General features: G+C 46.8%; 2 protein-coding genes across 10 annotated transcripts in view; one reads left to right on the top strand and one right to left on the bottom strand.

The window, feature by feature from the left end:
• NUMB (NUMB endocytic adaptor protein) overlaps nt 1–3,399 on the top strand; it is a 101,883-nt gene extending 98,484 nt beyond the window's left edge. For 7 of the 9 annotated variants that reach the window (XM_030483403.1, XM_030483406.1, XM_030483402.1 and 4 more), the window contains one exon: nt 1,417–3,399. In XM_030483403.1, the coding sequence (XP_030339263.1) occupies nt 1,417–2,162 (746 nt within the window). In that variant the 3' untranslated portion in view covers nt 2,163–3,399. The remainder of the gene's footprint in view (nt 1–1,416) is intronic. The other 2 variants (XM_030483408.1, XM_030483405.1) reach the window with 1 other exon arrangement.
• Nucleotides 3,205–16,751, bottom strand: part of PAPLN (papilin, proteoglycan like sulfated glycoprotein) — a 50,430-nt gene continuing 36,883 nt past the window's right edge. The window contains exons 19-28 of the mRNA XM_030483410.1: nt 16,311–16,440; nt 14,448–15,090; nt 13,540–13,677; nt 12,902–13,026; nt 11,830–11,968; nt 10,277–10,414; nt 9,517–9,644; nt 8,817–8,925; nt 7,327–7,502; nt 3,205–6,771 (exon numbers count right to left, since the gene is read on the bottom strand). Of these exons, the coding sequence (XP_030339270.1) occupies nt 6,596–6,771; nt 7,327–7,502; nt 8,817–8,925; nt 9,517–9,644; nt 10,277–10,414; nt 11,830–11,968; nt 12,902–13,026; nt 13,540–13,677; nt 14,448–15,090; nt 16,311–16,440 (1,902 nt within the window). The 3' untranslated portion in view covers nt 3,205–6,595. The remainder of the gene's footprint in view (nt 6,772–7,326; nt 7,503–8,816; nt 8,926–9,516; nt 9,645–10,276; nt 10,415–11,829; nt 11,969–12,901; nt 13,027–13,539; nt 13,678–14,447; nt 15,091–16,310; nt 16,441–16,751) is intronic.

Here is a 16,751-nt window from a genome sequence, read left to right as displayed (position 1 = left end):
TTCCTACTGATGTACGCAACAAGAGGTGAAGTTGGTTGGTTAGAGGCTTTAGAGGTTCATTTCTTCTGCTAAGTTTAGTCTGTCCTTGCAGTCCTTGTCTGTAGTTTATATACTATGTAAGATAGTACTTTAAATAGTTGTCACTGTGTGGACACGCATGCTAGAAGGCTACAGTCACACCAGCATCACTTCCTGATGTAAGCTTAGCTTGAAAAGAGAAACTTTGCTAGTGAAGTGGTAGGTTCTGCTTGGTGTTGTAAGAGTACCAAACCCATTTTCAGTAAGTCTTCCCCCATAAAAGAGAGTCCTTGAGCTCTGCCTCCAACAGTTCCCACTGTAAAAACAACAGCAAACTGATCTTGAGATGGTGTTTAACTAGATCAGGCTGACTGCAGACTACTGAGCAATAAGGTGTTTCCACTCCTCCCAAACACCAAAAAACACATGAGTTAGAGAGCTGGCTCTAGCATTGCTTTTCTCATCACATTGGAAACCTAGCAAGGCCCTATGGGAGGGAAAGAGCATTTGAAACTCCAGGGAGAAGGAAGGGCAGAATTCACCTGGTGGGAGAGTTTTGAAACTGGCAGGAATGGAAATGATGGTGGTTTTTTTTGGTTTGTTTTTTTTTTTTTAATCATTGAAGATAAATGAGTTAAAATCAGCTGGTTTTATAGAAGAAAAGTCTAAAATGCTAAGTGTTGAACATTGCAAAAGAGTTTGAGAGGTTAACAGCCTGAGTTATATAGGAAGAGAGTAAGGGAAGAGCGAGTGGAGATGGAGGAAGAATATAAAGGAGTCATAGGAAGTACAGTTTTTATATATATAGTAATTTGGTTAGATGTATTGCCTTCAATGTTCATGTATATTGTACTCAGTGAGTACTCAGACTTCAAAGTGTATAGGACACAAATAAATGTTGTTTTTAACTCCCTGTACCATCACATTACTGTCCTTTAGAGGGTAAAGCCTTAATTTAGGAAACAGAGCAAATGAGTCTTATGAACAGTGTCTTAGTTTTGTGTTCTAACAGTCACCCAGTCCTGAGCTGTATATCCAGAAACTGATACTCCACAGTTAGAGAAGTTAGTGGTTATGGACCATACCACTGCCACAAAGTTAGGAGTGCAGGCAGCAGCTCTCCTGTATACCCTAAAGTCTCAGATGTCTGCTATGAAGGGAAAAAAGTAAAAGCCTTCATTTTAGTGAAGCAGCTCTTCTCTACCCCTTCTTGACCAATATCTTCGTATAAGAGAACAGTACAGTGGATGCATAAAGATGCTTCCAGTGTTGGTAGCAGTCTTTCAGGTGTGAAGGGAGGAAGCCTGTCTGTCTTTGTACACATCCTCCAGCCTTTCTGGCTGAAAAAAGGCTGAAGGGGGGGACATATTAGTGACTTCCCCATGCTTTCCTTCCCAGGCGCTGAATGGAGCAGCACCTCCTCAGGTGCAGCCTCACCAAGTCTCTTCCAAGGAAATCACAGACGTACTCCCTCAGAGGCAGACCGCTGGTTGGAAGAGGTCTCAAAGACTGTCAGAGCCCAACAGCAGCCAGGCCCAGCCCCAGCCCCTGCCCCTGCCCCACAGCCATTACTCCAGCCTCCTCCAGCAGCTTCCCAGCCAGCACCAGCCTTCCCAGTCAGCACCTTCATTGCACCTCAGCCTGTGCCAGTTGGAGTGGTACCGCCCATGCAGCCAGCGTTTATTCCAGCTCAACCCTATGCTGTAGCAAATGGGATGACCTATGCAGCCCCAAGCGTACCTGTGGTTGGAATCACACCTTCCCAGATGGTAGCCAATGTCTTTGGTACTGCAAGCCACACTCCAGCAGCGCATCCACATCAGTCCCCTAGTCTCGTCAAACAGCAGACATTCCCTCAGTATGAAAGCAGCAGTGCTACGGCCAGTGCTACAGCCAGTGCTACAGCCAGCCCTTTCTTCAACCCACCTGCGCAGCACAATGGCTCTGCTGCTTTCAATGGAGTCGATGGTGGCAAATGGGCTGCAGAGGACAAGCATTCGCAGCCTCCAGCAGCTGCTCCGCAAGCAGACCCATTTGAAGCACAGTGGGCAGCACTAGAGAGCAAGTCAAAGCAGCGCACTAATCCCTCTCCAACTAACCCCTTCTCAAGTGATTTACAGAAGACATTTGAAATTGAACTTTAAGCAGTCCTTGGGAGAGGGATGGATAAATTGTACATTAGGAGAGAGGGATAAAGGGAGCAGAGGGGACTGTTTATGATCGGTTTGCTTTGATAATCCCAAAGGTCCCTTCAAACAAAAATGGGTTAGAAAGAGGGAGCAATTATGAGGAGGATATAAACATACAATGAATTTAATGTGCAGTTCTTTAAAAGGAATCCTGGAGCCACCCCAGTCTGCATTCCCTCCTCACTTGGAAAGCAGGAAGTCAAACAAGAGCAAAGGCAGGCACGCAGCCCCAATGCCTGCTCTGCAGAAACATCCATCATCTCACAGAAACGAAGGCCCCTTTTGTACTGAGGTCCTTCTGATGCCCTGCAAGTCCTGGACATTCCCCTTCAGGGAACAACAGGGTGGGTGGGGGGAGGTGGGTGGGAGATTGTCACCTGCTTAGCAAAAGCCAGGTTTGTGGAAAAAGTTGAGCTTCCATTTTGAGTAACAAAGTGAATATTATATGTAAAGAATAAAGTAAAGCCAAAATCTTTATTTTTATGCATTTAGAATATTTTAAATAGTTGGATATTAAAAGCTGTATGAGTTGTAAGTAATCTTGCCAAAGGTTAAAAAAGGGGGTTGGATGTAAGAAATTGTACATAAGATTGATTTATCTCTGATTCTTATTGTAAGTAATATTGGGGGGTGGAAAAAGGGGCTTTAGCTTGTTCTTGTATCTGTTCATTGTAAGTAGCATATTGCAACAACAATCACAACCAATAAGTCATTATATCGTAGTTTTAAATAAAGAAAATTAAAGAACAGTATTGTCATGGTTTGAAAACCAAAAACCATGCGGAAAATTTACTGGTTTTTATCGGAATTGAGCTACATATTATATATAGTATGGGTTTTTTCCTTTCATGTATTGCTGCAGTTTCTTTGTCTTAATCTATTGGTTCTAACACTACTGTGACAACTTACTGTAACTATATCTACATCCTGGGGCTACCTGGGAACCATTTCATGTTTGTCTGTCAATAGATCTTAGGGATTTTTAACTTTGGTTTTATTTTTTTTCCCACTGATTTGTGAAACATTGTGGTTAAGGCTGCAGCTGGTCCAGGTTCTGCCTCTAGTGACTTGTGAAAACCATCTCATTTTAACTTTACTTTTAAACTTTGGCCTTACAAGCAAATGTAAGTTATATATATTTGTACTGATGATTTATAATCTGCTTTAACAGAAATAAATGGTGGTGGTAGAAGCAGTGTCTGTGAAAGCTTTATTTCCCAGCCCCACTCAGTTCTCCACATTTGCCCTTCTGGCTATCTTCTGTGTTACTAAGTGAATGTAGTTGAGCTCTGCTTGCCAACCTGGAAGCTTAATCATTGCATCTTAACACCTTTACAGAGACAAATATGAAGACATATTCAAAAAGGGGGAAAATGAAAACTCACTTTTTGTTTTTCTTTCTCCTGTTACTAAAATGAGTGAAGACCCTACATGCCATATGAGAAGACAATGTATTTTCACTCCTTTTCTGTTCTTCAGTGAGCTGGTATCTACCCTGCTAGTGGGACAGGTGCTTACTGAATTCTTACATGCACCATATCAGTTTAGACACGAAGTCAGACTTGGTAACCTGAAGGAGAAGAAATGCTCCCTTTGTTTGGCCCTAGCATTTGAGCTTGCCAGCAGTTTCCAATTCCAGGCCAGTGCAGTGAGTCTCACTGTAATGTGGTTCTAGAAAACTGAGACTTCTTTTCTTTACAGATTCTTACCTGTTTTCTGTACGATATGAATGGTAATGACCAACATTCCCTGTGGTGTTTGAGTGGTACCAATGCTTTTTTAAAAAAAAAAAAAAAGGCAGCAAATATTTGTCGACATTTATACTAGGAAAGAAACTATGTATAGCTTACTCTGTTCCCTATCTTTCACGGTAGTGCCCTGAGATCAGCTGAAAATAGCCCAGGATAGCTACACCCTTCCCCTGCCCTGGAGATAACAGTGGAGGGGATGGGACCTTCCTACAACCCATTGCTTAGGGAAGAAAATGAAGATCTTGATTCTCAAAAAAAGTAAACAGGCATTTAAGTGCCTGACTGTTACACAGAGGGGAAAAGCATAAAGTCAAATAGAAGAAATGCAAAAAGAGCTTTTTGTTAACTATTACAGTGATGGCATGTACATGAAGTAGTGAGCTGCATGTCTTCCACTACATCCTTAGTACCACACTTATCAGCTGAAAAGAGGTCAGAGGAAGCACTCATTAACCAAAGCACCTTCAATGTCAAAGTCCTGCACATCAGAATACAGTGGACTGTTAAAGCCCTTGTGAGTCTTGAGAAAGCATTCTCTAGACACATCCTGAGTAACCAGACTGCTTAAACGAAAGCTGACCATACAGAATGTTTAAATAACCTAAAAATAGAGCCTCTGGCATAGAAAGGGATATTATAGATGTGACTGCTTGTTCTGGGACAAAAAGGAGCTGATACAACTACAATTAACTTCTAACCGTGCTCCTAAGCAGGTCCAGACCTTGACCACCCTCCATGCCTGCCACAGGTGAACTGGGAGGGCTCCACTAAGACTGGAATTCACACAGTCTGTGATTAGTCTCTGGTCTCAAAAGGCGAAGTCACACTATATACAAAAATATCACACACACACACACACACACACACACACACACACAAAAAGATGCAGGTCTGAGATAGTAAATGCAAGATTACGTACAAACACAACTGGAAATCCTCAGGACTGTCCCATTGTTCTTAAATATCCGATAATGTCAACATCAAACCTTACACTCTACCACCTACCATGAATTCCCTAATTAAGAGACTCTCAACTACAAGATCAGTATTTGTCTTTTCTAGCAAGCAGACTCTTCTCAGGCCACAGAAAGACCCACCCCCAAATAGCTGCATGACCATCACCTCTCCCTCCTTTACTGGATTGCTTCTAGACTTTGCAGTTTGTTCATGTCTTAAAGCAAGGTGTACAACCCGGAAGCCACACCTGTGCTGAATGAAGAGGGTGCAATCATGAGGTTAGTCATTCTTATTTTTAGGTGCATCTGAACTGATTTACTGGATTTAGAGTCCACACCAGCTTTAGGTGGTCAAGCCTGGGGAGGCAATTTTCAAGCTGTAAAAAATGCTTTTGCTCAAAAATAATTCCATTTTGAGATACTGAACACACCCAACAGCCTTTCCTGGTCTAACAAATCATGATATATTCTCACCTCCCCAGTCACACTCCTTAATGCCTGAGACTCTCTTTCAGCGCCTCATATGCATGCTCACTGCCACTCAGCCTTTGTCTTGAAACAAAGAATGCTTTTCAACTACAGCTGCTCTGCATCTGGAAGTCCTCACTTGTTAGCCCATAGCAGCAGGAATCAGCCAAGACCCCATGCAGAGCCAGGCTTGCCTGGCCTTACCCGAGACTAGAGCAGATCACTGGCAGTTTTATTCTGGCAAGTCAACCCCTACACGTATTTCTATGTGTATATTATTCAGCTCCCCAAGCTGAAACTCAGTGCAACGTTACTGCTGAGCCCAGCTTTGCAGTAAATTCACCAGCACAGTTCTGGCTCTGAGAAAAAAACAACCCTAAAATTATCTGCTGGGCTTTCCTAGGGCGAGTGATATTTAAACTGCAGCATTTCAGAACAGATAACGGTGTTGGTATATTCATCCAAATTACCCCTAACATTTGGGAACGGCCTAAAAGTATTCTTCTATTTTGTCTTAAGCTTTTTGTGAAGCACTGCTTGTGCATTACACTCCAAAGCTGATTACAGTCAAGTAGAAGCCAAACTGACTCAACTAGAAATTTGTCTAAGGTCTACTGGAATAAAATAGCTCCAGTAACATGGCATCCCTAGAGCTAGTAATCTCAAAGGACCTGAACACTAATTTGATACGCATCAAGCTGTTTCTCATGGGCAGAGTCCTTTGCATTTGGATGGAAAGTGCTCCCCAGCATTACAAATGCTCATCGCTCGTTAGTGATTTGGTTAAGACAGTTCAGACCCATCTTCAAACACTTCAAAGCTTATTTTCTTTAGGAGCACTTCTCTCTCTTGCTTGCATGAAGAATTGGTCTCTCCCTCTTTCATGTTGGTTATCTGCCTTTTCTAAAGTCACAGCATCCTTATGTTCCCAATATCATCTTTTTCTGTGAACGACAGCAACTACCCTTAAGTGAAGAAATGGATAGCTACAGCAAGCCATACAGCAGGGAAAAGAGAAGTTTACAATAAACTTGAGTGTGGTGGCTCTCCCACCTTTGAACAGTTACACTCGCTACCCTCTGTTCAATTCACACTCTTGAGCTTTTCCAGCCCAGCAGAGCTCCCAGAACAGTTTGATGCAGGAAGAGGACAGAGTTCAGACATGCAGCCTTGCAATCGGTCACCTGTTCTTGCTGTGGCCGCAGGGTGTCCGTCACCCACGGTGACGAGGAGGGCTGGCCGGCGGTTGGGAGCGAGAGCAGCTAGCGCAGCAGAAGCTGGAGTAGTACTCGTTGCTGCAGAGCTGTGCCTGCAGGATCAGATCACAGTTGGCGAGGTGGGGCTGGTCCACGCACTCACTGCTCAGGTCCACAATGCGATTCACAGTAGCTGCAGCCAAGCGAAAGGTGAAGAAGCTGTACATACACTGCCAGAGCTTATCCTCAGGTTTCGTTTTCCACAGCATGTTCCTGCTTTCTCCACCCTGACAGTTCTAAGGGTGTTGTTTTAAATTTAGACCAACATCAAGGATGTTGAGAGAAATGGACACCTCTGGTGAGATACAGGAGGAGAATGCAGTTTCTGGGGCAGATCTCTTCAGGAGACACCACTCTACAGCCTGTGTAAAGCCAGCTGGATGGTGTCCAGAGTCCAAATACTAATCTTGCAGCCAACTACTTGGTCAACCAACTATAACATTTAGGCTTCAGGAAGTTAATTAAGCTCCCAGCACCCTGGTGCGTGTGTGTGTGGGGGGACCATTTCTGCTGTCCTGCTTTTCTGCCCAGGGAAAGCAGGGCTCCTTGAGAAGCACAGCCCAGCAGCTCCTGCTGCTCCCCAAACCCCGAGGCCAGTGGCGGATGGGCACACCAATGTGCAGACTTATAGTAGCATCAAGAGGCAGTCACTATGCTGGGAGAAGCAGGGAGACCAGGTTGTACTCACTGTTAGGCCGGCTCCTCAGCACCTTCACCTCTGTGCTGGCACTGACGGAGTTGCTGCTGCTGTAGGCGCTGCATGTGTAGGATCCCTCATCAGCCTCTTGAACATTGCTGATGATTAGGCTTCCATCCTGGGACAGGTGGATGTGGTGCCCATCTGCCCGCATGGGGACCCCGTTCCTGTGGTAAAAGCCATTTTGTGTCACTATTCCCATCCATGAGGCCAGAGGAGCGCTCTGCAGTTTGGGAGCTGACGCTCTGTGAAATGAGTGAATTTTTACAAATGCAGCAGGAAGGGAGAAAAATCCTTTTGCCATGACCTGGCTCTACAATTGAGTAGTTACATGAGCCCAAGTGAGTCTGCATCCATTAGCCACTGGCTGTGTGGGAGGCAGCTGGCTGTGTGCTCTGGATAAAGACATTGCCCTTTCCGCTATTACACATTTTTGAGGCTTGAGGAACCAAGAGCAAATCCAGGGTGCCTTTCCTCTCTCCAGGTTGTGGTCTGGCAGTGTTTATTTGGCTGGCATTGATAGCAGCGCATATTGCTTGAGGAACATATGGGGTAGTGAGCGATGTGCCCTCTTTCCTCTCCCTTAAAAGCTTGCTTTTAAAAAAATACATTAAAAATACCAGCATGATTGTGCCTGTTCCGTTCCTCCTGGAATACTCTGTGCCCAGCAGGAAAACTGGCTGAATTATGGACTCCTCTTAGTTACCAAGGAAATGAAATTTGTTTCACTGAAAAGGGTTTCATTCAGACTCTGAAACTTGCATCATTTTGCTAACTCAAATACCAAACTTATATATGAAAGAAAAGCTCTCTTTGTGAAATGTCCCACTTCAGTCCTACCCTTGGAGTAGAGGGATTTAAACAATTACCAGTCCCTCTCTTTGGATCCTTTGAAAGACAGGTCCAAAACAAAGCTGGTTATTTTCAAATAGGGGAAAAAACCCTGACCATACACTTGCACAAATTCAATTTCCCTGTAAACCACCAAGAGAAGAAGACACAGCTTTTCCTTTACGTTTGCTGGAACACTTTAAAAACTCCTTTGCTCCCACTTGACAGTAGAGGGAGAGAATTATTGCAGCAGAAAACTGGGAGAAGAGTCACTGTTATTGTGGGGGCTAAAATGTTTGTTTGGGTTAGGCAGAGAGTTTTATAAAGACTAAAGGTCTTCCTCCGATTACTTATTTTAGTTTTTGGTACTGTAATATCTCTAGCTTTCCAGCACAGCACCCTTCTGAACTCCATGAAAGCTTAGCTTAACATCTGCTTTTCTCCTCGTTTGGCTGGAACATGAGCCTGGTGACCCCACAGGGATCTTTCCCAGGATTTTGGGGTAACAGCCAAGTTGTTTAGGAAAGGGTAGGTGATGCTAGTTAGGGCTGAGAACCATGGGTTTCTCCCAGGCATCTTGTATTATTCTTTGGAGGGTGATACGGTTTTAGAAGCGAAGGAAGGGGAAGTTCTGTCTCATTTTTGCTCACCTGGACCACCTTATATTCACGTTGTTGCCAGTCACTGTGCAGCGGAGCTGAGCAGTCCCTCCCTCAGGTACCGTGATGCTTGGCAGAAGACCAGTGATCCTCAGCTCTCCTAGACCAGAAGGAAAATCATCGCTAACAGGAAGACAATGCCAGGTAGTAGGAGCATTCCCTCATGGGAAAAGTCCAACATACACTATAAGCTACAAACCCCTAGGCCTTGAAACAGCATATTCGGAGCTATGATTCTGTTGCTATAGGGAATGTGGATTTCCTAAGGGCTTTGGCCCAAGCAAGCACAAGTAGCAGCGGCCTCAAAGAGCTTTTTCCTCCAGTTGGTTACAAGCACATCACATGCACAGAAGAACAATCTCCATAGTTCCTCTTGTTCCTGTATGCAGGACAAAGCAATTTTGGGACCAGTGTCCCAGAAACAAGACCCTGAGAGTCATTCTTACTGTACTATTAGATCCTCTTCCCAGCTGCCTGGAGCACCATGGTCTACTAGACACACACAGATTAACATTGGATAACACATCTCACTGTTCCCTTGCCTTCAAGCTGCCTGTTACCCATTAGGTAAGAAGCCAAGAGGCATGGCCAGAAAAGAATACCATCTTCCCGAGCCCTCCCTGTTTCCCACTTGTGTGCAGCCACATGTGTGTGTGCAGGCATGCCATGCATGCCTCCACTCATCCCATACCGAGAGGTCGGAACAGGACCTGGTGCTGGTCCTGGTCACGTCCATTTGAGGCAATGCAGGTAAAGAAGCCGATGTCTTCAGAGCTGACCCGGCTGATGACCAGGGCCCCGTCTGACTGCTGCCTGTGTCTGGGGATCAAAACCAGAAAGCTCCTCAGCCTGTGCTTGGGTCAGGATGGGACTCCAGACACCAGAGCTGAAGCTAAGCAGCACACACAACTTTGTAGTAACACTGAGCAAAGGTCTAGGAGCAGCTCAGTTCTCAAATCCCAGCACTAGTGTTGGGATTAGAAAAGTTTGCTGCTGGAGCAGGTTTCTGGGAGCAGAGGGTGAGGGGAGCTGCAGGACAGCAGCACCAGTAGCTGTGGAAGCTCACTGCAAGCACCCTGATCTCTCTTTCTGCTGTGGACCTCTGCCCTGGCTCACAGGCCAGCTGGTTTTTGGCAGATTTTCCTGATGTGTGTTCTATTTCTGCTAATCTTGTAGAGGAATATATTTCAGCTTTGGCTCACTTGCAGATGCTGTATCACAGCTGTTCCCCCAAGGGTTCAGTACAGACTATGATCTGTGAATGAGACTAGGGCAGTCAAGCAGTACAGTCTGGCTCTAACAGGGGAAGCTGGCGAGCAGAAAGCTGGATGGGCCCTAGCTGCACAGCCAGCAGCTCCATTCTACCAGGGAGGAGTCAGGGCAGGCAATGCAGGAGGAGGCTCCTGCATTGAACCTCGCTGTGGGAATGGTGGAGCTGCCAGGGAGCTCACCTGGGAGAGGAGAGGGGCTGCCCGTCCTTCTGCCACTCAACGGTGAGAGCCGGCGATGCTTCCACTGTGCAGGGCAGTCTGACTCTCTCCCCGATGTTGGCTTCCACTACTGAGGGTTCGCTCTTATCCATCCTCAATCTGAAATGTCCACCAGCACAACAAAAGATGCACAATCTTCCTTGTTTGGCATTTGACCTTCAGCACAAGGCTTTTTCAATCACAAGCCTTATTTTTTGCCTCCAATGGGAAAGGGCAGTCTCTGCACTCCCGTCAGAGCTCTGGTACTTGCCATTACTAGCATCCACTCACAACATGCAGAAAAGAGCAGTCTTCATCTAACCCTGCTCCAGTTCAGCACAGCTTGGTGCTGCACTCCTGCCAGCCAGCTTAACCCTTAGAGACACAGCCCTGTTTCTTATAGCATCCCGCTGGATAATAGCCTAGGAAGTGTTAGCAACATGAGCACATGGCAAATGGTACAAAGTCCTGAACCAAGCAAGCTTCCCCCAAGGTGCTTAAATGGCACACAAAACCGAGCAGATATTTTTGGGGGAGTGTCAAGAGCCATTGCAATCATCTGACTGCACACAAGGCCCAGGAGCTGGCCATCCACGTCATGCAGTAGAAAGGTTGAGGTCAGGTTCTGGCACCACCCATGTCCTCATGCTCTTTGTTCTCTTATAACTACAGGTAAACATCATTTTAGAAGGGAAATAAACCATGTTCCCAGAGTCAAATAAAACATCATCTCCCCCACCCCCATTCTCTGACCTGAATTCTTGATCTCAAAAAACAAAACCGAAGAGCCTTAATTGAATGAATCGCTTCTTTCTGCTTTTAGGCAGAAGCAACTAAGGAGACTGCTGGGGATTTCAGCAAATTGGCTGAGTTTTAAGTTGTAAACTCAAAAGAAGGGAGGGATCAGCTCATGGTTCCATTTAACCCAGAGCCCCAACACGTTGCATTTAAGGCAAAAATAATTTGTGCCCTTTTATTTCTGTGGGGCCTAGAAACACCAAAAAACCATGCAAGAATCTATAAAATACACCACCCAGTATTTGAGGAGATGACAGTTTTGAGTCAAACTGGTTTGTTCACAAAATATTTAAAATAAACAGGTGGGGACTTGAGTAACTGGAGCTTTTTTAATACATATTTCTGTCTATCCTGTGCTAGTTAAGCAGTTCCTATTTGCTTGCTTTTTTTTTCCAGAACAGGTTTCTCTTTCTGCTTACAATAACTTGAACAGCTAAGGATGCTGGCCCTGATATTTCTACTTTTGCTTGAACCAGCTCCTTTACTGTCAGCCTCCCTGTGCATCTTTGCTCAGAACATGCTTCTTTCAAGAGACCCTTGGGGCGGACAGAAGGTAGCTTGCCACTGGGATCTTCTCCCCTTACTGTCGTCAGCAGTTCAGTACCGCTTGCTTCCCAGCCATACCCCAGAACAGCTGACCCAGGACCTTTCCAATCTTCAGCTTTTCTACATGAAGAGACGCCATATGGTTCCTCAGCTGGGCATGGTGGACAAACTGTTGCTATACATGAACTTACCTGTATGTGAATTGCTGATGCACAGAGGAACCGGCTGCCTGTACAACCTTCCTGCCTCTGGGTAGCTCTGGATGTTGATGATTTTCCTTGTGAAGGACCTGACCTCTCTCACCCTCCGCCATAGCAGCGCTCTGGTACTCTATTCAAAATAAAATGCCATCTGTGAGTAAAAGGACACTTCTTACTGTGACCTCTTGCGTAGGGTTTCTATGAGCTTGGGAGAGCTTGCTGAACTGAAGCCAAAGAGCCCTTCAGCCATCTGTTTTCTGGCTGACTAGTGCAGTAAACCTGCACTGTCTGCTAATGAGAGTCACAGACCTGCAGGCAAGCAGTTTTAGACTCCTTTCTCTCCTCTGTCAGTGAACATGTTGCAACATCCCTTAGGCCACAATGCCTTCTGCCCCATGTGCCGCTGCTGTGACAAAGCATACTTTAGAGATTGAAGGCTACAGGGTGCTTTGCTGGCCCATCTTTTGAAACTGGTTATTCATATTGGTTTTGGTTTTCTTTCTTAAACAAGGCACATTTTTCAGAACAGAGAATTGTGTATTACCCAGCAGGACCTGCCTGGGCCAAACACAAAACATAAATGCACCAGCACAGGCAGCTATGTCAAAGTGGTCACATTACAGTATGAGATGGAGGGCCCAGGAAAATGCAAAAAGCCCTTCTTCTGGAGTCTCCTTTCTGGGATCAGGAGGCAGCTGATGGCTCTCAGGGAGGAAGATATGTTCACTGTGCTGGAAATGGGCAGGTTACAGGCAAGCCACAGCTGCAGTTATGGGGTGGCACTGCTGTGGGGGAAGTGCTTTGGGGCTAAGGCTTTGCCAGGAGACAACACCAAAAGAAGCCCTGTTGCCTCCACACTCCCTCGTGGCACCCCTACAGCAGAGGAGACCAACTGCTTTGACAGCTCGTGGGACACCACTGCCATGGAGGGAACAACACTGCTAGCACAGTGTGGCAGTGGAGGAAGTCTGCTCCTGCAGCTGGCTTTATTGCTCCTGTTGTCAGTAACCATTAACGAGGAGCCCTGCGCTGCCTCTTTGGTCGTAAGTGGAAGATAAGTCACCTATGATCTGTAACTGTATCTGCCGGGTCTCTGTCCTCCCATCAGAAATTAGGCATGTGTAAGTCCCGGCATCCTCCGGCTTGACAAAGCTGATCATTAAGGAGCTGCCAGACTGGTAGGTGCGCCTGCAACAGGAGCAAGGATTAATGGGCTGTGCCTGGCCAGGGACAGCATCTATCCAAGATAGAGCAGCCCTTCATGCTGATCTTACGTAAACCATCACCATGTAGTGCCCTCCCTGGCTTTAACAAAACCCTGTTGACTCCAGAGGGGTCACAGGCAGGGGAAATAACTGAAGCAGAAAGAAGGTCAGGAACTGAGAGGAAACTGAGCTGGAAAAACAGGGAACTGCTTTCAGCAACCCTCTCCATGAGCAGGCAAACTGCCCTTTCAGGCAGGAGGTTGAGCCCCATCAATCATCTGCAAACAGACATGCGTAACTGGGCTTTTCTTAGCTGTGGTTTTCTTAATACAAAATGACTGTAGCTCCAAATTGTTCCTGGAAACAGACTTCCCAGGAAAAATAGGCTTTAAAAATAGTAAAAAAAAGACTTAGATGGGAGTGCCAGAAACTTCCATCCAGAGGAACTGAGTTATTTGGAGCCCATTTGCTCTCCAACAAACGGAGCTGAGATCACCTGTCAGAGGAGACCGGTCGGCTGTCCTTCATCCACTCCACTCTGGAGAAGGGGGACATGCCTGCCAGGCAGATCAGCTGGACGTTTTGCCCCACAGCTACTGTCACAAGAGAGGGATTGGCTTCTTCCAGGATGGCTCTGAAAGAGAAAGGGATTCCATTGGCACCACTGCTGCTCTCCTCTCCTATGAGTCCTTTAATGTGACTCTGGATGAATCACAACCACAGGGCAAAGCAGAACTGGCTACTTATTCAGCTCAGAGCAGATACACCAGGCAACAGGAGCCCTAGCCTACATGGCAAAAGCTGCTCTGAACAGACCGAATGCTACAATATCTCCAGGAAGAGTCCTACAACCCCTCTCTTCTGAAGAAACTAGGTTCAGCTCAGCAGACAGACACAGATCCAGTGCAGATACATTTAGATCCAGCTTTACAAACTCCTGATTTTCAGGGTATGTTGTCTGGATCCTGACCCAAACTCTACATTTGAGAAGTCTTCCCTAGAACAACCCACTGCTGCTCCATGCAGTGCTGAGGTAAAAGCTCTGAAGTCAGACAGTCAGTTAAATTTGTTGGTCAGAACAAGAGAAACCTATGGATTCTCATTTACAGTGTAAGAATGCCTCACAGACAAAGACCCCAGGATCTTGCAGTCTTTTCACACACCATACTTCCAGTGCAAAGAAAAGGACAGCAGGTATCTCCAGGGCCTGAATAACTTGATTTATCAAAAAGCCACAAGTATAGAATCAATTCCGTGATTCTATGTATAGCCAATCCCTTGCACAGTATATCCAGTGAGCTGGTCCCAGCTGGTACAACACGTCCACTCCAGAGGAAGCTGCACTGATCATGCTTCACAAAGAGCTGGCAAAACAGGAAAAAAAGATAATAAACATATCATCACCTGTGCAGAGCCTGGACTGGGAACACGTCTGCGGGCGCCTGGTGCCCAAATCCCTCTGTGATGGAAACGTCTGCTCCAAAAGCCTTCTGCCACTGCTTGCCTTCCTGGGGCAGCTCCTGCTGGCCACTACTCCTCTGCCTCTCTGAGGGCCCGGGCACTGCTGTTTCCCACACATGCTGCAGGCTCAGGCTGTCCAGTCTGCTTTGCTGGGTGCCCCAGCGCTGGCTCTCCAGCACACCAGTCCTTGGCAAAGACTTTAGCAGCACCTCAGTTCTCCGACTGTCTTGTCTGTGTCTGTCTTGCATGGGGGATGAAGCTCTTCCTTCTTGGCTGTGACTTGCAGACTCTCTCAGGGGTAGCTGCTGCTGACCCTGAGCATCCCCTGTACTAGAGCCGGAGCTGGTGTGCTGGTGTTGCAGGGCTCCTGTGCCAGAAGAGGGCTGGTGCTCCAGAGGACTGACCCCCGCAGAGTTGTGGCACACTCTCATGCACTCCCCCTCTGAGGCAAAGCTGTTCTTATTGCCATGACAACCTCCATACCAAAACCGGTTGCAATTGCCTACAACGGCCACAAAGTACCAGCGAGTGGTCCAGTTTGAGCACGGGCCATGGGCACTGGGCAGCAGGCATGTTACAGGATACGCTACCAAAAAGAGCAGAACACAGGGAGATGTGAGGGTCATGAAGCACAAAGGTCCAGGTGCTTAAAGCCATCTACCCTGATGAAGGGCCTTGTGGGCAGAGGGCAGGTGGGAAAATAGGACACCTGAGTTTGGCACCCAGCTCTGCTTTGAAATTGGGCAGCTGCTCACATGTTTCTTTCTGCCCCAGTTCTGCCACTGGTGGAAAGAGAACCAGTCACAGAGATATTTCTGAATCTAGATACTAGATGGATGCTTTATGGCCTTTCCTGGGGAATTCCACAGCTGCAAGGTTGGCTCTGGGGCTTCCTGTCCTGCAAGGGGCACGTGGCTACTGTTTGCACATTTCCAGCCCACAAAGCAAACGGATTAGGCCCAGTTGTGAAGCCTCACGCATTACAGAATACCTCTCCACAAACCGATATAAAGAGGACGACAGCCCAATGTGTCCACAAACCGAGCCGTGGGCTCTTGAGTCACAGGTATCACAGCCACATGCTGACAAACACTGAATGCAGGGCCCTGAGAGGTCCTTTGCCAAGCTGTGGCTGAGCAGAGAGGATCCAGAAAGCTTTCCCTTTCTCCAGGGCAGCTTCACAGGGCTGGCCACCAAGCAATCTCTGTGCTGCTGCAAAAGGGCAAGGCAATGCAGCAGCAATGTGCCTGCAGAAGATAGAGCTGGGAACTAAAGGACCAGAGATGCTTTTGCCCAGCAGCTCTAGTGCCCTTGTAGTACAGCAGGAACTGTATTGAACTCTTCTGGATAAAAGCATCCATGCAGCCCTGAGCAACACCTCCATCCTTAGGTGTATCTCTCATTCCAGCCCTGCCCATGGGCTGTCTGAAGGCTGAGCACAGCCCTGGTTCCTTAGATTCCTACTTCTCTCAAACCTCAGTAACTACTTTGGAGAACTCCAAGCTGCACCAGCATGTCTTCTCAAGGGCAAACAGCTCCCCAGAAGTCCTACAGGTTGACTGAGATCACACAAACATAACTCTGTGCAATTATCAGCAGAGGACAACAAGAATTCCTGCAGTGGCTGACAGAACTGAATCATCTGGCTGCTTTTCTATACTCCCTCCGCGCTTTCCCTGCCCCAGCCACCAGGCAGAATATCTTTTCAAAAAGATAATTTACTGCATTTTACAGGGAGCAGAGCTTCCATGGATTCTGTAGGACTCTTCCCATGTTTCTAAACCAAGAAGCCAAAGCATCACTTACGGTAGTTGGGCCTATTGAGACATCCTTCCCCTTGAGGACCTGAAGCTGAAGCAATATTGTCAAAACAGCAGCCGTACATGGAACTGCGGCACTCGCCTGAGGGGTGCTGCTGGGACAAGGCTTGGCTTGCCTTAGAGACAGGAATTGAAAGCCAAAAGTTATCATGCATACATGAGGACAGTAGCACATGCAAGGCACCGTGTCCAAGCTGTTGGCTGCAGAAGGCCAGCTGTTAGAGGAACCTCTATCTGCTTGTTTGCCTCCTAGAGGCTTCCATGCTGGGAAGGGGTGGGAAACATAGCTGTCAGTCATGGAGCCAGGGCTGCACTTCTCTGCCAGACAGACCTAACCAGCCCAGCAGCAGGCCAGGTTTTTTTAGCTGGCCCCACCAAACACCCCAAGCTATAAGAGGAATCACCTCCCTAATTTGCCCTCAATTAA

This window comes from Strigops habroptila, chromosome 4 (assembly GCF_004027225.2).
Source record: "Strigops habroptila isolate Jane chromosome 4, bStrHab1.2.pri, whole genome shotgun sequence".
NCBI classification, from domain to species: Eukaryota; Metazoa; Chordata; class Aves; order Psittaciformes; family Psittacidae; genus Strigops; species Strigops habroptila.
The sequence above is the reverse complement of the archived record's forward strand: the minus strand, read 5'-3'. Positions and strand labels throughout refer to the sequence as shown.